This window comes from Octopus sinensis, linkage group LG3 (genome assembly GCF_006345805.1).
Source record: "Octopus sinensis linkage group LG3, ASM634580v1, whole genome shotgun sequence".
In the NCBI taxonomy this organism is placed as follows: domain Eukaryota; kingdom Metazoa; phylum Mollusca; class Cephalopoda; order Octopoda; family Octopodidae; genus Octopus; species Octopus sinensis.
This window is the reverse complement of record NC_042999.1, coordinates 149,182,334-149,202,612: the sequence shown is the minus strand read 5'-3', so window position 1 is coordinate 149,202,612 and position 20,279 is coordinate 149,182,334. Positions and strand designations below refer to the sequence as shown.

Here is a 20,279-nt window from a genome sequence, read left to right as displayed (position 1 = left end):
AGGCAGACAGACAAACAGAAATTGACAGGGAGAGAAGAAAAAAAAGCAAAATTATATATATGTATGTGTGCATGCAGATATATAAATGCATATGTGCATGTATTCATGCATATACAGACATACACACACACGCATAAATGTGTACATGAACATAAATATGTATGTATAGTCCTATAAATGCATGTATATTGTTTGTGTAAATGTTTGTACTTATGTATGTATCTCATTATTCAGTTTTATTTCAAGATTTCTTGCCAATAGAGAAAGAGCCAGTTTCTAACTTAGATCCAAGGCTTCTTCATTGGAATTTCAACATCAACAACAGGGTATTTTTGTATGTATGTATATGACTAGATCTCTATGTATGTCTTCTCATGCATATCTAGACATGCTCATGGTTGCATGTCTAGAAATGCTCATAGTTGCATGTCTAGACATGCTCATCTATACTTAAATGATAAACTTCTAGAAAGCTTTACAGATTTTTACAGTTCCACTGATGGATTGGATCTGTAGTCTTTGAATCAGCTTTTTAGTTTCCGGTTTTGAGAAGCCTAATTTCTCAAGATTAGTATTTAGGCAGTATATTTCATATCCCAGTACCCCAATAATTACAGGTATAAACTTGAACTTGTAATCTGAATAGAATAACTGTAGATTCCTCAAAATTTCAGCATAGGTATTTTCTTTTTCACTGATCTTCAGCTTTATCCTAACAGTATGTATGCATGCATGCATGGGGGGTGGGGGTAGGTAGGCAGGCAGGCAGGTTGGTTGGTTGGCTGGCTGGCTGGTTGGTTGGTTGGTTGGTTGGTTGGTCAAAAGGTGTTGTGGCATACATAATTCTGGGAAGAACTGGTAAGGTGAGATCTTAGGATATTTGCTCCATAAAGGAATAAAGCAAAGTCAGCAGATTTGAAACAGCTTCAATATAATAAGAGGATGAATAGATAATGAAATGTATTACAACAGAAATGAAAGAAACACTTTTGAGAGAAATGTTATAGACCAATCAATAGATGACCATGCTTTTGAAAAGGCAGTTACTTTTTCTTTCTCTCTCTCTCTCTCTCTCTCTCTCTCTCTCTCTCTCTAAAAGATATATTTGTCCATTGCAGTGGGCTGAAAGCAACACCAACTTGTGCAAACGGCTACGATTGATTGACATTATAATTACACCAATGCAACGCCTGACACGATATTCACTGTTGCTGCGTCGTATCAAAGAGAAGTCAGTAGAAGAAAAACAAAAAGAGGATCTTGAAATAATGGTAACTTTTAATTTTATCCTCCACATTTTCAAATAAACGTATTTCTAATTGCTCTTTGAATCATTTTCTTACCGTTAAACATCCCTTTTTACATGTATCTGCCATTTTTGCACATTCGCCATATGATAATTTTGTCCAGGCCCTGATGGAATCAAACTAGGTCTTTCACTTCAGTGTTTACCATTTATTTTTCCTTCTATTACAAATACAACATCAACTTTGCAGACACTAATGGTCTGGAACCTCTCATAATCCACACTAATTTACACTCACTTTTATCTTCTACAAATTTCTTTATTTTGTATTTTACTAAGAAAAGTTATTAGACTTCGTTTTGGATTTGGTTTGCAAGATTCTTTATATGAGTTCGTGTGTTGAAGAATATTCTATTGTGTCTGGGGAAAGTCATTTTCTTTTTGTGCCTTATAATGTAACACACTCACCAGTAAAATTTCCACTTATTTCTTATTGCAAGGCACAACGAAAATTTTAGGAAAATAAAAATAAGAAATAAGTGGAAATTTTACCGGTGAGTGTATTACATTATAAGGCACAAAAAGAAAATGACTCTCCCCAGATACAACAGTTATTATACTGTTATTTGCTCATTTTAATATTAACCCTTCAGTATTCAGATTACTCTACCAAATGTAATGCTTAGTTATTCACATCGTTGATGTGATTATTTATTTTTACAATAACATTGCAGGGCAGGTAAGAGAGCCTGGATCTGACCAATTTGAACATAAAACAGATAGGATATTTTGGCCAGTTTAAATGCAAAAGGGTTAAGCACTCTACTGTGAACCCAGTTTTAGGTTTCAAGTGGCCTGAAACAAACAGAGTTATGTTCTTGCCCAGGCTCTACCAATGGCTATAAAAATAAACCTATAGTGTATTTCTCTTAAGTCATAAGAGGTCATTAAGAATTGGTCCTACTGTTGTCAAGCCAACTTCTATCATATGTATGATTCTTAACTCTTTTGCTACCATATTATTTCAAAGAGCAAAGACATCATGATGTAAAATATCCAAACCTCTAAAAGGTTTAGGTGTTGCTTTATTATTTAACCTCAGATCAATTTTGATCAATCAAAACTAAGATCAATAGCTTTCCAGGACCATATTCTCCTATGTGTTCTGATTTTAAGGTAGTAGATGTGAATTGAGGAAGACTTGACTACTATTTCTAGCAGGTTAAACAATCTCTTTGAGACTATCTTCTTGTTGATAGTTTTAGCCCAAGATGGTCTTGAGAAAATCATAAGTTATTCCAGCTGTAACCATCCAGTCTTTTTAGGAGTACCTGGGACAACATTATCAGAAATGTTTTCCATATTTAAAACAGTAGGATGTGGTTTGAGAGAGATTTAGCTGCTATTTCTAGTATTTTGAACGGTTATATAGAGCCATTTTTTTTTTTTTTAGTACTTGGTGAAAGAAAACCATTATTGTTGTAATGCCTAATTAAGAACATTACATGACCAAACTGATGTGTCCAGTACATAATATACCGTAATACACTGCTAAAAGTTCAAATATTGTACTTGGCAAGAATTTTGATTTGAGTTCATATATTGAAACTAAGACATTTTATTGTGGTAGACATTTTAACCATCTAACACACACACACATACACTTTTGTATTTTATCGCACTCTTTTCCTTATACTTTATTGTATAAAATGTTGAGGCCTTTTGTTATAAATTTACCTCCTTGTCACTGACACCCCATTTTAATATAGATAAGGGTATGCAATATCAATGAACAAGTCATAAATGATTGATGGTATATGCTACTTGGTATTGTATTGTGTATCAAAGTATGTAATATATTAGCAAACAGAAGCATTGCAAGAGTAGAGTCGTTTCCCCCACTTCCTTGATGCAGGTGCAAAGGGGTGAAAAATTTTCTTTGGCTTATCATACCTGTTAATTAATGCTTGTGGAAATGTGTTCATAGTATCTTTGAACTTCTGACCCACCTACTCTGGGTGCTGAGAATTCTTGTTATACCACTGGTAGCAAATGGTATATATCAATGATTCCCAGCCTTTTCACTACTAAGGACTCCTTTTATTTAAATGAGTTGTCCCATAGACCCCTGGATATTGAAAGGTCTGTTAGCTTAACATGATCACAGACCCCTAGTACTACCATTGGGAACCACTAGCATATATTATTCCTATAGATATGCTACAAGAAAAAAATATACCATAAAAATATATATACATACATACACACACACTGGGAGTCTGTTAGTTATGATGATGAAGTTTCCAGTTGATTTGATCAACAGAACAGCCTTCTCACAAACTTAACATGCAAGTGGCTGAGCACTCCACAGACATGCATACCCTTAGTGTAGTTCTCAAGAAGATTCAGTGTGACACAGAATGCGACAAGGCTGCTCCTTTGAATTACAAGTACTATGTATTTTTGCCAACTGCATGGACTTGAGCAACATGAAATAAAATGTCTTGTCTAAGGACACAATGCATTGCCAGAAATCGAACTCCAAACTTCATGATGATGAGCCAAGCACCATAACCACTAACCCATGCACATTCACTATATGTATTATATGGTGGCAAACTGGCAGAATTGTTAGCATGCCGAGTGAAATGCTTAGTGGTATTTCGTCTGCCGTTATGTTCCGAGTTCAAATTCCGCCGAGGTCGACTTTGCCTTTCATCCTTTCAGGGTTGATAAATTAAGTACCAGTTACGCACTGGGATCGATATAATCGACTTAATCCGTTTGTCTGTCCTTGTTTGTCCCCTCTGTGTTTAGACCCTTGTGGGTAGTAAAGAAATAGGTATTTCGTCTGCCGTTATGTTCTGAGTTCAAATTCTGCCGAGGTTGACTTTGCCTTTCATCCATTATTCTGGTATTTATTTAATCAACCCTGAAAAGAAGAAAGGCAAAGCGATCTTGGTGGAATTTGAACTCACAACGTAAAGACAGACAAAATACTGCAAAGCATTTCACTTCTACCAGCTCGCCACCTTAATATAGTATAATTATTTGTTATAAACATTTTACTTTCATTACTAGATCCAGACAGTGGAGAAATTTGTCAGTGATGTGAATCTCATTGTTGGTGAAAAACGAGAAAGTGATAAGTTAAATGAAATTGCTTCTCGGATTGACTCTTATGAAGGTTGTGAAGCTCCCAATGAAGAATGTGTTAAGGTAATTTAACAGGATTTTTATTTTATTGCTTTTTTTAATCATGGTTGTCTGGTTAAGAACTTTGCAGTGACATTGTTTTGATTGAGTCCCATTGCACAGTATCATGGGAAAATATATTGTACTTTAGCCCCAGGGCTGACCAAAGTTCTGTGAGAAGATTTAGTAGACAAATAGAAAAAAATCAGTCGCGTATGTGTTTGTATCTTTCTGCCTTCTGTCTGTTTCCCTTCTTGTCTTGGCATTGTGAACTAATTCTAAACAACTATCACTGCCATATAAACAGTGTAGGAGTGGCTGTGTGGTAAGTAGCTTGCTTACAAACCACTTGGTTCCAGGTTCAGTCCCACTGTGTGGCACCTTGGGCAAGGGTCTTCTACTATAGCCTCAGGCCGACCAAAGCCTTGTGAGTGGATTTGGTAGACAGAAACTGAAAGAAGCCCGTCGTGTATATATATATATATATATATATATATATATATATATATATGTGTGTGTATATGTTTGTGTCTGTGTTTGTCCCCCCAACATCGCTTGACAACCGATGCTGGTGTGTTTACATCTCCGTAACTTAGCAGTTCGGCAAAAGAGACCGATAGAATAAGTACTAGGCTTCCAAAGAATAAGTCCTGGGGTCGATCTGCTCGACTAAAGGTGGTGCTCCAGCATGGCCACAGTCAAATGACTGAAACGAGTAAAAGAGTGTCATTTGTTTGCAAGTTCCATGAAAAAATGTCAGGACTAGGGGAGCATAGCCACTTTGCTTGGAAACAAGTGAAGCTTAGCAGCAAGGAGATGGAAATTTGTTATGTAATTTTTCTTAATATGTAAAGACCCACAATGTTGCTTATCTCTGCCAAGAGCATATATCTAGAACAGAATTTGAAAAAATTTTGTAAGCAAACACCAGACTCTACTTCCACAAAACAGCCAGGTTAACATCCCTGTATACTAATCATACTGTTTATAGAACAATGAACATCTAGAGAGAAACATATAAACATACAACCTTTACTCAAATACTTTTGTGAACATCAAGGCACAAGAGAAACAACTTCCTATACTAACAAATCCATGACATACCTGACTAATAACCCCAAATTTTACAAATGAAAACGAGAAATACCCTAAATAGTAACTGCAGCAAGTGAAGAATTGACCAGCTTAAACCCACCACCTACTTTTGTAAAATAATGTTGACACATACAATTGCTAAGAGCCTATATACTGGACTTTATACGTTTGACCTTTATGTTGTCAGAGCAAAAGGATTCAATCCAATGATACCAAAAGCAACAAAAATTCTGTCACACCTTGTACCTACCTCACAAAAGAGAAACACCTACAGGCTTGTTTACTTAGTTCTACATGCATGAATAAATTCTAAACAATATCAGTGCCATAGGTCTATGTTAGTGCTGCCTGACTGGCTCCCCGTGCTGGTGGTACATTAAAAGCACCATGCAGACATGGTCGATGCCAGTGCCTCCTGACTGGTTTCCATGCCAATGGCACATAAAAAGCACCATGTGTACATGGCCGATGCCAGTGCCCACTGACTGGCTCCTGTGCTGGTGGCACATAAAAAGCACCATCCAAACGTCGTCCGTGCCAGTGCCCCCTGACAGGCTCCCATGATGGTAGCACATAAAAAGCACCCACTACACTCTCGGTGGTGCTGGTGTTAGGAAGGGCATCCAGCTTTAGAAACCTTGCCAGATCAGATTGGAGCCTGGTGCAGCCCCTGGCTGGCCAGTTCTCAGTCAACCCGTCCAATCCTTGCTAGCATGGAAAGTGGATGTTAAACAATGATGATGAACATCACCCCCAAATTTAATCAATTCAAATTTTTCCAAAACTCCTTTCCATATCAACCAGCCATAAAAATTCAATTCCCACCCCACTCAAACCCACACACCCAAAGATGATTTTTTAACTCAACAAATCTCTTATGATAATACTATATAAAGACAAGTCTGACTCTAATGCATCACATTCCAGCTATGGCTTAGCTGGCCAAAACTTCAAAATCACTGTCAACATTCTTGTTTAGGAACAATAAATTTGTACTCTACAAAAGTATAGAGTAATTCACCTGATTAATGTAAAATTGTTTTTATTATATACGAATATTAAAACAAACATTAATACATATATATATATATCCACATGCACACACACACACACACGCTCTCACATACACGCATGCGCACCTCCGTTTTGGGATCACCACTACTTTATCTTCCCTTCTTCCTAGCTTTCTTGTCTGACCACCTCTGTCTGGCCATCGCGATGATTGACCGCTAGCTTTTTTTATTCTCTATCTGTTTATTTTTTCGTGTTCCTTTCTGTTGAAGAGCATAGGCTCAAAACGTAAAAGATTTTCTCACCTTCCCAAGCATTAAACTAATATACCTGTTTGTTGTTTACGCACCTGTCTTTGTCTTTTGTTTTTTTTGTAAATATATATATATATATATAATATATTTTTGTAAATATATGTGTGTGTGTGTGTGTGTGTGTGTGTGTGTACACGTGTTTGTATCCCTTTGTCTTGACTTAGTGTGACAGTTATAAATTAGTGTCACTGTCATACAAACTGTGTTATTCAATTGCAGTATTTTGCAAAGCTAATACTGGCCATGAAGAAATATTACTTTAATTGGAAACCAGTGAGGGTTGGTGACGGGAAGAGCATCCAACTGTAGAAAATCTTCCTTAGTAAACTCTATCTGACCCATGCAAGCATGGAAAAGTAGGTGTTAAAACGATGATGATTAAATGATATCTATATAAATTCTATCTGATTGTTTATTTTCAGCTTCTGAATAATTACAATCAAAAATTTAAACTTACATCACAAATGCCAAATTGCCTTGCCAAACAAAGCCGCTATTTGCTGCACCATTGTAGCATGAAGTTTAAAGATTCTACAGTCCGGGTAAAATTTTGCTTATTTTATAAATTGTTATCGCATTGTTACAGTTAATTTTGTCTTTTCAATTGTTGGCTTTTTCTCTCTTACTTTAATCCCTCTTACCTGAACATAAAACTGCCTCCCTTTCTACTATAGTCTTACTCTGTTAAAAGAAAAAAGCACCCTGTACAGGGTTGTCTACTTTCAGCTTTTGTATGGTTACAATTAAAGGGTTGTTTTTTTTTTTTTACCTTTTCCCCTTTTCTTTAATGCCTTTCAAGTTATCTGGCAATCTCATAAGGAATATGCTCGACTGGTTACGGTCAAACAACTGACAAGCAAATCTGTGGTATTGAGCAAAATATTTGCATAGCCCATGTTTTATACCAAGACAAAACAATGTACCTGATAACACTTCCAATCAGTTAAGATGGGAAGCCATGATAACCACTGACTGGTATTGCATTAGGACATTTTTTTTTAATAATAATAATAATTATTATTATTATTATTATTCAGTAGTTTTATTTTTATAGCGTGCTTTCACTTCACTACCGAGCGCAGCTTTGTGTGCCTTGGGTATGTGCTGTGATTTGTTGTGATGCTCTTATTATTATTATTATTATTATTATTATTATTATTATTATTAATAATAATATTAATAATCAACTTACCCCACTTCCCCAAACTTGCTGGCCCTGTGCCAAAATTTGAAATCGTCTTCAGCATTATTACACATTCATCCAGTGCCTGAATATTTTCAACTTTTGAGCTGGGGTCGATATAATCAAACTAATCCCTTCCCCCAAAATGAAACACTGGGGTCGATGTAATCAACTAATCCCTTCCCCCAAAATTTCAGGCCTTGTGCCTATAGTAGAAATTATTATTATTACCATTTCTTGATGCTTCCTATTACTATCCTCAAGGACCTGACAAAAATTGGCGCTATCTTCACATTACTACTATTATTATTATTATTATTTGTTGTGGTCGTGGTGGTGAATACCATGCAGCAAGAACTAAGTCTCCAGTAATCTTACTCTACACACAGTGTGGTTTCAATCCCCACTGGAGTCATTTCACAATTTCCCATTTCTTCCAAAGTTTTGTGTCTTCATCTTTTACTTGTTTCAGTCATTGGTCTGTGGCCATGCTGTGGCACCACCACTTTGAAGGGTCTTAATCAAACAAATTACCCCCACTACTTACATTTTTTTGTTTGTTTGCTTTTTTTAAAGTCTAGTATTTATTCTATCAAACTCTTGCTGAACCACTAAGTTATGGGGATGTAAACAAACCCAACACTGGTTATTAAGTGGTAGTGTTGTATAACTTTTGAGACATGAAATGGGGTTGTCGTTAAAACAGAAAAAAATGGTGTGGGACAGGAATTGTTATACTAAAGCTTTTTGTTTTGTTCTCCCTGTAGCAAGATGTCGAATGCTATCTTTTCACTGACCTCCTGCTTATATGCAAATTGAAAAAATTTAATGATCGTCTGAAAGTATTGAAACCACCAATTAGAGTTGATCAAATTAGTCTTGAAGAACTCAAAGACAAAGGTAAATTTGCATTTTCATTATTTTTTTCTTCTTAATGCCCCCTTTTTTATTGGATTTTTCAAATAGCTTCTTTTTGTTTTGTTTTGTTTTATCTTGTGATCAACATTTGTGAGATTATTATTTTTACACTTTCGGCCTGTGCCAGGGGTGTAACCAGCCCACTTATGCATACCTTTCCTTCATTAGACACTAAACTCTGCTTGCGAAGACCTATTGAGGCAAGTGAAATCAAATTCAAATTTGATGACTGGCATCTGTGCTAGTAGAGCGCTAAGAGCACCATCCGAGCATGTTCATTGCCAGAGCGGTTAACTGGCTTCCGTGCCGGTGGCACATAAAAGGCACATTCGAGCATGATCGTTACCAGCATTGCCTTACTGGCACATGAAAAGACATTTGAGCGAGGTCATTGCCAGTGCCACTGGACCGGCTCCTGTGCAGGTGGCACATAAAAACACCATTTGAGTGTGGCCAATGCCAGTACCGCCTGACTGTCCCTCATGCCAGTGGCACGTAAAAGCACCCACTACACTCTTGGACTGGTTGGCTTTAGGAAGGGCATCGAGCTGTAGAAACTCTGCCAGATCAAATTTGGAGCCTGGTGCAGCCATCTGGTTCGCTAGTCCTCATTCAAATAGTCCAACCTATTCTAGCATGGAAAGCGGACGTTAAACGATGATGATGATGATTAATTATTGAAATCTAGTGAAAAATTCCTCTTGAATTTTTCCATCTGTGAAATGTATGATTACCATATTTGACAGTATGAAAGATAAACAGGTATAATAGATACACCCCAATTTCAGCAGTGTGCATATTCTGGAAAAATGTTTTTAATGTATTAAAGCTTATGGGAGGCCCAACTTTGCATATAGGTCCTGGGGTGTTTTTTTATTTTTTAACGACATTTCGTTTTGGGACAAATGATGCCCCTTATTTGTGTTGTATCATCAGATTCAGTATATTGACATTGCTCTTGGTATTTTAGTTATTGTAAAGGCTGCAAGCTGGCAGAACCATTAGCACACCAGGCGAAATGCTTAGCTGTATTTCGTTTGTCTTTACGTTCTGAGTTCAAATTCAGCCGAGGTCGACTTTGCCTTTCATCGTTTCAGGGTCAATAAATTAAATACTAGTTGTGTACTAGGGTTGATCTAATCAACTGGCCTCCTCCCTAGAAATTTCAGGCCTTGTGCCTAGAGTAGAAAAGAATATTTTAGCTATTGTTGTTGCTTAGCCCTAGGTCAACCTTGAACATGGAGACCTGACATCAAAGACATTCCAGCTGTAACTATTGCATTTATATATATATATATATATATATATATATATATCAGAGACATTATCCAACATTTCCTTCCATTTCAAAACAATAGGGTGTGATTTGGTGGAGATTTGACTGCTATTTCTAGCTGATTGAGAGCCAGTTTCAGTTCATTGTTAAAGCAAATTCATTATGTTGATATCACTAATGCTTTTGATTGAGAAAGGCCTAAATGTTACACAATCTTGAAATGCCTTCCTCTTGCATTTTTGGTTTTGTACTTAAGAAATAATCAAAATCAATTATTTATTATCGTTAGTACAGTCCTTTCATATGTCAGTTGTTGTTTAAGGTTGTGGAACCAGTTTTAATTGTCAGCTACGATTTCACTTTTCTGAGTGCAGAACTACATTAAAAAAAAAAACATTGTTCTGTGTAAATGTCTCAATCCATCAACTGTTTGTTCTCTTTCCTTTAATTTGTGGTCTCTGAAAGGATTCCGGATTTTTTTTTTTAATTATATGTATAAAACACAAAGGCATTCATCACACTAGCCACAAGAGCTAGGCTGAAATCAGTGTCATATAATTAAAATAAATTGTTGCCTCATTATGTATGAATATAACCAGACTGAGAAGAGGGTCTGCAGAGGTCATGGGCACTGTCCCTCCACTCTTAGCTAACATATCAACAAAGCAAAAAAAAAAAAAAGAATTTTATAATGTATTGCCTTGAAATGTATAACATTCAAATAGTCAATGGCATTAATAATACCAAGTGTATAACTCATTAATTATGAAAGTCTTGGTGAAACCTTCAATCTAAACCAGCATTTGTTTGTCATCTTTTTACCCTTGCATAACCCTTAAAATAAATTACGTCTCAAGGAACCCCTACACAGTGGCAGCAGCGATGATGATGATTGTGTAAACTCATATCTCTATTAGGTTTATTTTGAAATCTCTTGATTCTAATTTTGGCTTCCTTAACTGGAATTTTTTCTCCAAATCTTCAACTAAGTATAGAATGCTGTGTGTCAGAAATATGGAACATATTCAAAAGGAAATTCCAGAATATGTAGAGCTTTAAAAAAGTAGAATCAATCATTGTCTCTCTTTACTGAATGTTATATTTCCCTGTCAACATTATTGTAATTAGTGCAAAGCTTGTAATGTTGAACACAAGAATAATGAGACAAGAATAGGCAAATGGGATGATGATACCTGAGTAGCTTGTGACATGGGTCCAAGATATAGAGAGCAGAGTTCATTAGAGTAGCAGTAGAAAAGGCTACTATACATTTGTATCCCCACCACCACTACCACTGAGTAGATCGACAGAGAATATATTTTCTATAAAGGTTCATTCATTCAAGTTGCTTACTCCTCATCATCACCACTGTTACCACCTCCATGGTTTTCTTCTGTGACTCATTTTGGTATCTAAGTGTATCTGTTATCTTGTTCCTTTAAGTTGCTAATTTCCTAATTTCCAAGAATGAAAGCAGATATCCATTTGGAGATTACCAATTAATATAGAGAATTCTGTTATAGTGTTACACATCTTCCAGCAGTTTTAGGATTGGTCCCCAGTTAAGCAATCAACACCAACCGTTCCTTCTCTTATAGCTCCCTATTTCAGCACTATCATCATAATTATCATTGTCATCATCATCATCATCATTAGCAGCAAGTTCTGGCAGTGCTAAGTAAAACTGAACCATTTATGTGATGAGTAGGTGTTTCAGCAAATAACAAACGAAAGGAAGGAAGACCTTTCCTTCTTTGCTTCTGGTTACATAATATAATTGATAAAAGCAGGCATCCTGTGTATATGGTTTCTCTCCTGGTATCATCTCTCCACTCACTATCTTTAGATAGACATTTCCTCATTTCCAATCAGATTAGACATGCTTCATTTAAACATGGCATCATATTAACTTGTTTCTCATTCATCCAATTAACTCAGTTTTCTTCTTTGAATTTCAGGATCCATATTGGTGATACAAACAAACGATTATATTGTTCCTATAATGGCGTTCATCCTCCATGCTGATTCTGCTTCTATAAAAAACTTCATCGCACATATTTATAAAGCAAAGGTAAAGGAGTTTCTCAGTCTGTGGACGAAGCTAAGTCCTTCTTTCCTCAAGTCATTATTTTTACATTGATGTTTTTTATTATTCAGTTGTAGATAATCAGGCCAGGTAGGTAAGAGTTCAATACGGTGTACTCAATGTAAACTACACATGCACAAGACATAGAATGGGATAACTGGCAAGTTGACAGAAAAGAAGACTTTGTATGTGGCAGAATACACATGCATAGTTAGAATTAAAGCTACTATGAAATTAATTCTTTTATATGCTTGGAGGACTCCCTAGAAGTTGTTGATAGCTTCTGTGACCTAGGTGACATTGTCAGTAGTAGAAGATGGGCTTCAAATGTATAGTAGCCTTTTCTATTGCTTCTATAATGACCTCTGCTCCTCAGAACTGACTGTGTTCAAACTACCTCCACTCAGGTATTCCCACCCTCTGCTTATCTTTCACTCATCACTCTTGTTGTGTTCAATGCCCCAGGACCTGTATTAATCACTGTGCCCTCTCCTCCTTTTCTCAGAATGTCGACCTTCTAGATTTTGATTTATACAGATTCAAAAGGAACATTAATAACATCAGTACCAGTGATCTAGGAAGGCTTGCAAACACTACAGGGTTAAAGCATATTTCAGTTCATTCATCCATCCATTGATAAATGTCTTGAACCTGGCCTTAAGAGTTTGTGTTGAAAATTTTTACATTGTACTTCTAAGTTTGCACTTGCTGCAGAATTTTTTTTTATTGTTATTAATTAAAAAAATGGCTTTAGTCAATTATAAATTAGTTCAACTAATGCAAAAGGTTATCTTTTTGAAAGGATAAAAGCAAGACTCTGAACAAAGTGATAGTGAAAATTTATGTTAACAGTAGCAACAGTAATAGGAGCCAACAGAGTTTGTTGGTGTCTGTCAGTTTAGTTGCTGTAAAGAGAGGATAAGATCTTATTGACACTTACAAACTCTCTTAAATTGTGTTTCCCATCCTGGGATGCTAAAATTAATTTCAGGAGATGCCGAATATTTTCCATCCATCTCTGCAACTATTCCTGGGGCAGTGATGGTGTTAGAGTCCTCTTGCACCTCCTTCGTAGAAGTCTATGAGAAGCAATCATCATAACACTTTCCAGCTGGATTTTCAAGCATGACCAGCTGAGACTATAGATATTATCCAGCCATCTTATTATTGATCTACCCCTACGTCCCCTGCCATTTGGCTCAGCTTGAAGAATCTAAGTGTGATTCTGTCCTGTAATATTCTAATCATATGTCCATAGTATCGAAGCTGTGACCTCTCAGTGGGTATTTATAAAAAACAAATCCAAATTAAACATCACATGTCTTTGAATATTTCTGAGAAAGATTTGGCAGACATAAAGAATGTGGGCTGCACCCCTTTTGGTTGGGGTTTTTTTTTTTTTTACAGAATCCCCTATTTTCGAGTAAGGAGATTCCGGTTCTGCAAAAAAACAGCATTTTAAAATTAAAAATTTTTTTTTGGCAAAATATGTAGAAAAATACAGAGATTATCTACATATTTCACAAAAAAAAATTGCTGTAGAAAGTTAAAATTTAAGAATTTTTTTTTTGGGGTGGGGGGGGGGAATTAAAATTATAATGCCTTTTTATTTTTTGCAGAACCAGAATCTCTGTACTCAAAAATGGGTGATTCTGTTAAAAAAAAAAAAAAAAAAACAAAGGGGGTGTGGTCCACATTCTTTACATCTGCCAAAGATTTCAGGTAGTTAATTGGTTGATTTGGCTTGTTACTGAAAGAGACTTGATCAATAAAGGTTGAAAAACAGCTTATTAAAAAAAAAAAAAAAACTGATAAAATCTTGTCACTCTACTAATTGTTCTACCTCATCTAGGTAGGCATTAAATTTTCGTTTTTAGTCAATGTCCTTCTTGTGACAAGTCTTATAATCATTGCAATAAATAAATTTGTTGTGACAAAGTAATGATTTTTTTCTTTTTTTCAGGACTTGTATAATGAAGCTAACCAACATTCTGTTCAAAATCAGCCATACCAAATCACAGGGAACATTAAAAGTACTCTACAATTGCAATACCGAAGTTCATTCCAGGAAGGAAAATATGATAAATTTACTGATCCTTCTCCTTCCCCAAAGTTTCATGAGAAAAGCCGACCAAACTCTTTCTCTTTTACCAAACATAAGCTTCAGAACAGCACTCATGAACAAACAATGGCAAGCCCACGTATTGTCTGCGAAAGTCCATCTCCAGAAACACAAACAAGTCCTTCTCTTCAGCTACCAACCTCAGAAATGAAGACAAGCCATTCAATGCCATCTTGTGCTAGTTCTGAGTGGCTTTCACAAACAGTTGGAGAAGAGACAAAATCGAAATCAGAAAGAAAACGCAAGACTGAAAAACGGTACAATACTGCTGATTCTATCCAAGAACTTAAAAGAAAAGAACATGCTGATAATTCTATTCATAAAAGATTCTCGTGGAACTCAGGTTCAACTCATAAAGAAAATCGACAAAATCTCTACAAACATGTAAGTTCAGACAGTATTCGCAGTTCAAGCGGAGTGAGTTCAACTTGCTCTTCTCATTTGAGTCCTGATCATGAAAACAATGAAAATGATGAAGAAACAACTCCAGTAAATGTTCCGGCAGAACCATTACTGACTGAACCAAATGAGAACTTTTTAACTCTTAACACAGAAAACAAGACTCTATCAAAGTCTATGCCTGATATAGCTGTTCTTCTACATGATGTGTCTCCAAGTGAAATGAAAGATGGTATATCCTCTGTAGATATCACAGGTCTTGATGTGAAGTATGAAGGCTTAAACCATATGCAGGTTCTGAATATTAAAAAATACCTCCTATTGAACAGCAGTAATGAATCGTAAGTTAATATTTTATTTTATTTTATAAAAATCTTAACTGCATCAAACAAACTTGATATAAAAACGTCGATTCATCTTTATTGTAAGAAGACATTGTCTTGTAAGTTACTTAGCAACCTTATTAGTGTCAATGCTATGAAAATAGTACCCAGCACACTCTGTAAAGTTGTTGATATTAGGAAGGGCATCTTCCAGCCATAGAAACCATTCCAAAGCTGACACTAAAGTTTGACACAGTCAAAAATGATTGGATTCCATCAAATCATCCAAGCCATGACAGCATGGAAGATGGACATTAAATGATGATGATGATGATGATAGTGGTGGTGGTAATGGCAGTGACGGCAACAGCTTAGTTGAGGAAGTTAAGTATTTAGTGTATATTCTTACTTCCAAGGTTTGGAAGGTGGAGATTTTGGTAGAATCTTCTGAGGTCACCATTGCCTTTCACCCTTTCAGAGTCAATAAAAGAATACCAATCAGGTATGGTGGATTGGTAGAATTATTAGAAGGTCGGGCAAGATGCTTGCAGTGTTTTTTCCTGTTTGTGTTTTGACAGCAGTGTCTGCAACAAGACTGATGCCAAGCTGTATCAGTCCCAGTTGACAGCCTTTTCCCTTGGATACGCATCAGTGGTGTAGAGAAGAAAGACTTCCATGCATGAACAACTGCAAGTTTTCCACAATCCAACTTGCCCAAACTCATATGTACATGTGCAGATGCAGGGTCACTTTTAAGGGACAGAAGCCCTATAGAGTTTAAACTTTGTTGTTGTTCAGCCCTAGGTCAGCAATGCTTGAACAGATCTATAATCAAAGGTGTTTTACTGTTATTGTACTGTCTTTGAGTCCTTCATTTTTAAGTTGATTGCTTGTGATACAAGGTAAATTTAGCTGCTTTTTCTAGAAGCCTAATGAACACCCATTGGTATATTTGGGGTTTACTATATAAATAGGTCTCTAAGGATTTTTTAACTAAAGATTATTAAAAAGGTTTGTCATGTTTCTTATATCAAAAATTATGTCTCAATTTTGATTCAGCATTATGTTTTAAAATAAAATCTATCTCTAATGAATTTTAAATTAATTAACTTAATTTGTTTTCCAATTCTGTAATTTCAGGGAAGTGTGACACTGGCTTTGTGATAACAATTTGTAAATGGTAAACCAACCAGAAGATAATGAGACCAGTCACTGATATTTTCTTTCAGTCACCTTCAGATCTCTACATTTTTTGACACAAAACATCTTTGACTACTTCAGTTGCTTTCCTTTAGTGGCCATCCACCACTACTCCAAGGCAGCCACCAGAGCTCCAACTCCTCATTGAGTTAGTTACTACATTGGAGGCAGCCTCTATCACCACCACCACCTCCTTTCCTCATTGAAGCAGTTACCAAACAGAGGCAGCCACTGCCGCCACCACCACCACCACTATCACCACTACACTTCATTGAAGCATTTACATACTCATGGGGGCAACTGTACACTCATGAAGGCAGTCCTCAACTTATGCTCTCTTTGTCATTTGTTCTTGAGTCTCAAATATATTCTACATTAAGTTTTTCGATTGAGTTAACATATCTCTGGAAACCAAGAGATTCTTTGTTAAATTACCCATTATCTAAACTGTAAGTTTGCTTATGTATGTATGTATTTATTATTGTGAATTACTCTCCAGTTAGACCAGTGACTAGCAGAAAACCAGGAAACAAATCACAATTCCCCATGTGTGTTTCAACAGTTCCACATAATCTGTGTTAAAAAAAATACTCAAGAAACATCACCAATTCATAGTTATTCTGAAGAACATACATATTTGGCAGAAAGTGGTATTCTTTTAAACCAGACAGTATGTTTATTCGGTGAAACAGTTGTAAAGCAACATAGGAAGAGATGGATATCTTTGAACAGCTGGTATCCCAAACTTCTATCTCATACCATGTCATTTACCATCCATGATGTTGTAGAAGATAAAGTTAGTGCCCTTATTCTGAAGCTGTTAACCAATCACATTCATATAAACCATTATGACTCACTAAGTATCTTCAAAATACCATGACTTTTTGTTTTCTTTATTTTTTTTTTATTTTAATATTATTATAAATTGGTCCAGCACCAAGCTTGTTTCACTTTATTTCTGTTACTAGAAATATCAAATGTGGAAGTCTGTAGGGTTTTCCACCAGCCAAATCCACAATGATATCCTAGTTTTAATTCCTACTACCCAAAATATATATCATCTGTACAAACAATAATCCAGTTATATAACAACCCATATAACAACATGTTTATAGTGAATTACAATTGTATGTTTACATTTAAAGTAAGCAGTATGTTTGAAACTGATTAAGTTATATACTTAGTTCTAATTCCATAACTATACTAACCTCTTTAGACATACTACCTGCTAATAGTTACAGTATCATTTATACCTGTACTATCTTTTTGATGTATATATATTATGCTATCATCACTTATTGTATCTCCCAGTACTATATTCTATAGTGATTCTATCAATTTTAGCTGTACTATATTTTATAATTTCAGCTATAGCTATGTTATCTTCTAACACTATACTTAATATGGTAACAGCCATTTATTGGTTGTAAAATTAATTCATTGAATCACTCATATGTCTTAAATTCAGAATTAAGTTTTGATTTTACCTAGTAAAAGCAAAATAGTTGAGTGGGTAAGACATTAGACTACTGGCTCATCAAACATGAGTTCAAATCCACTGTAGCTATTTCAATGTATTTCTGAGATAAGACACTTTACTCATGTGTACATACCTCTGGTCACCACACTGAATATTGAATATCTAGACTTCCAGAAAACATTTCCTATGATAGACTGTAATCTTTTCCAGGAGAATTTTTTTTTAGCTCAGCTTACATATATTATAGTTAATCACTAACCCTGGTTGTTGTTGTTGTTGTTGTTGTAACACCCATACTAGCCCTGGTTGATCTCAGTATGAAAGAATTAAAACATATATGTTTACATTACAAAGTTTGAGCTTTGGAGATAGAAATATTGTGAATTTGTATCCCATTTCTGGTGTTGTAATATGCAATGGGTTTGACACCAGATTTATATAACATGCAATGGGCTAAGACACAAAACTTCTCTTTCAGTGGTTTTATGATGTGTCATGAGTAAGATACCAATTTTATGTTCCAATTCCTATGTTATAATATGCCTGGGTAAAACATACAATTTATATTCCCCTTCTGAGGCAGAAGTATTCCCTGAGCAAAGCATTATATTCTTCCTGCTTCAATTACTAAGCAATGAAGAAGAGAGAACCTTTGTTGGTAATGCTCATAATTTACCTCTTGGTCTTCAGTGGACAAAATTCTTAACCTATTTAAAAAGAAGATAAGCATTGTATCATTGTAATAATAACTGTTGAAGTATTACAATGACCTTGGTTTAAGAGGACCAATAATCTGACTTTTACTTTATATACGTATTTTCTAATCTCTTCAAAATTTAAAGTACATTAATATTAAAATAGAGATCAGCATGAATTATAAAATTATTGTTGGGGGAGGGTAAGAAAAATCCGGTAACACAGGTGATATAATGTCACAGATAAAGGTGTTTATTGCAGAGATTGAACTCTTGATCTTCAGCCAATATTCCTGCACCTTAGACACTTTTTGTCAGGGAAAAAATGGCATAGACAGAATCTTTTCTTTTTTGGTTTTTTAGTACCTTCAAAACTGATGGGAGGCAAGGAAGAAAACCAGACATCTGCCTAAATGTTTACAACAGACTAAGCTCCATTAAAGTTACTCAAGAGTCAGGTATGGGTATCAAACTGAGTGACTAATAGAGTATGTCAACCCAGAACAGGGGCAATCCTTCTGATGAGTGTCCATATAGTTTCCATCTACCATTTTTAGTCACAATGTTTTAGTTGACTCATGGCCATAATGATAGACATTTGATTAAATGTAAAGCTAATATTTGTTTGAAACCTAGAACAATCAAGTAATGACACTAAATTACTGGTATCTATTCCAGTAACCTCAGAGGTCATAGGCATGGCTGTGTGGCTAAGAAGTTTGCTTTCCAATCTTGTGGTTTTGAGTTCAGTCCCACTGCATGGCACTTTATGCAATATAGCCCCAGACTTGATCAAAGCCTCATCAGTGGATTTGGTTGAAGGAAACTGAAAGAAACCCATTGTATGTATGCTGTATGCGTGTGTGTGTGTGTGTTTGCTCACCATTGTGTCCTTCATTTCCAGTCTTTTGTGAAAATCCATGGGGAAATATTACATTGCTTCAAAACGCAAAGGTCATCCAACAATAGAAAATTTGCCCAAACAAATTTCATTTGACCCTGGAAAAGTGGGCATTAAATCAATGATCATAATAAAAGAAAGGAAAATCAAAATCTAGTGATTTACTATCACCATAACATAAAGGTATAACACTCACATATATAGCCGTGTGTAGGTCTCTGTACAGTCATTCAACTTGCTGGAAATAGCTGTCAAATCTCCTTCGGAACAAACCATAATTTTTAGATACATTGGATAATGTAATCAGGATACGTTATGCCTAAAAAAAGATTGGATGATCATTATTGGACTGCTTTTGATTATAGTTTTGCTTGATCAAAGCTGACCTACAGATAACAGCAACTACAATGTCCTTAAGCTAGCCTGGAAACTTCTCCGTTGTACATTGACCTCTAAGAAATAACAACCAAATCACCCTCAAAAGCCCCCCCCCCCCTCCATCATAGATCTGTCCATTTTGAGATGACATGAGATTATTCGACCTCAATACCTTCTGCAACATGAGAGCAGGTTTGTGTTGTCTTTCATCAAATCAGATTTGAAAGGTCACTGTGTTTTAAAGATTAGTTTTTGTAACACCAATTTGTACTTTTACTTTAACAATGATATATTTTATTGTCTGGGGTTTACACATACACACATACCCAGACAGAGTAATATGTTGTGAATTTGATAAAGCATTATATGACACCATGTCTATTAGCCAATAGTCCAGTCTCCTTATAATTCAATTATTCTCAGAAGCCTCTCAAGAATGTCACAAGTACTGTCCTTC

At 35.7% G+C, this 20,279-nt stretch overlaps 1 protein-coding gene across 2 annotated transcripts in view; it reads left to right on the top strand.

Moving 5' to 3' along the window:
- LOC115209616 overlaps nucleotides 1-19,772 on the top strand; it is a 348,899-nt gene extending 329,127 nt beyond the window's left edge. For both annotated transcript variants that reach the window (XM_036501478.1, XM_036501479.1), the window contains exons 16-22: nucleotides 1,119-1,271; nucleotides 4,328-4,465; nucleotides 7,284-7,403; nucleotides 8,812-8,944; nucleotides 12,197-12,309; nucleotides 14,288-15,186; nucleotides 16,309-19,772. In XM_036501478.1, coding sequence (XP_036357371.1) covers nucleotides 1,119-1,271; nucleotides 4,328-4,465; nucleotides 7,284-7,403; nucleotides 8,812-8,944; nucleotides 12,197-12,309; nucleotides 14,288-15,186; nucleotides 16,309-16,318 — 1,566 coding nt within the window. In that variant the 3' untranslated portion in view covers nucleotides 16,319-19,772. The remainder of the gene's footprint in view (nucleotides 1-1,118; nucleotides 1,272-4,327; nucleotides 4,466-7,283; nucleotides 7,404-8,811; nucleotides 8,945-12,196; nucleotides 12,310-14,287; nucleotides 15,187-16,308) is intronic.
- Nucleotides 19,773-20,279: the final 507 nt, after the last annotated feature.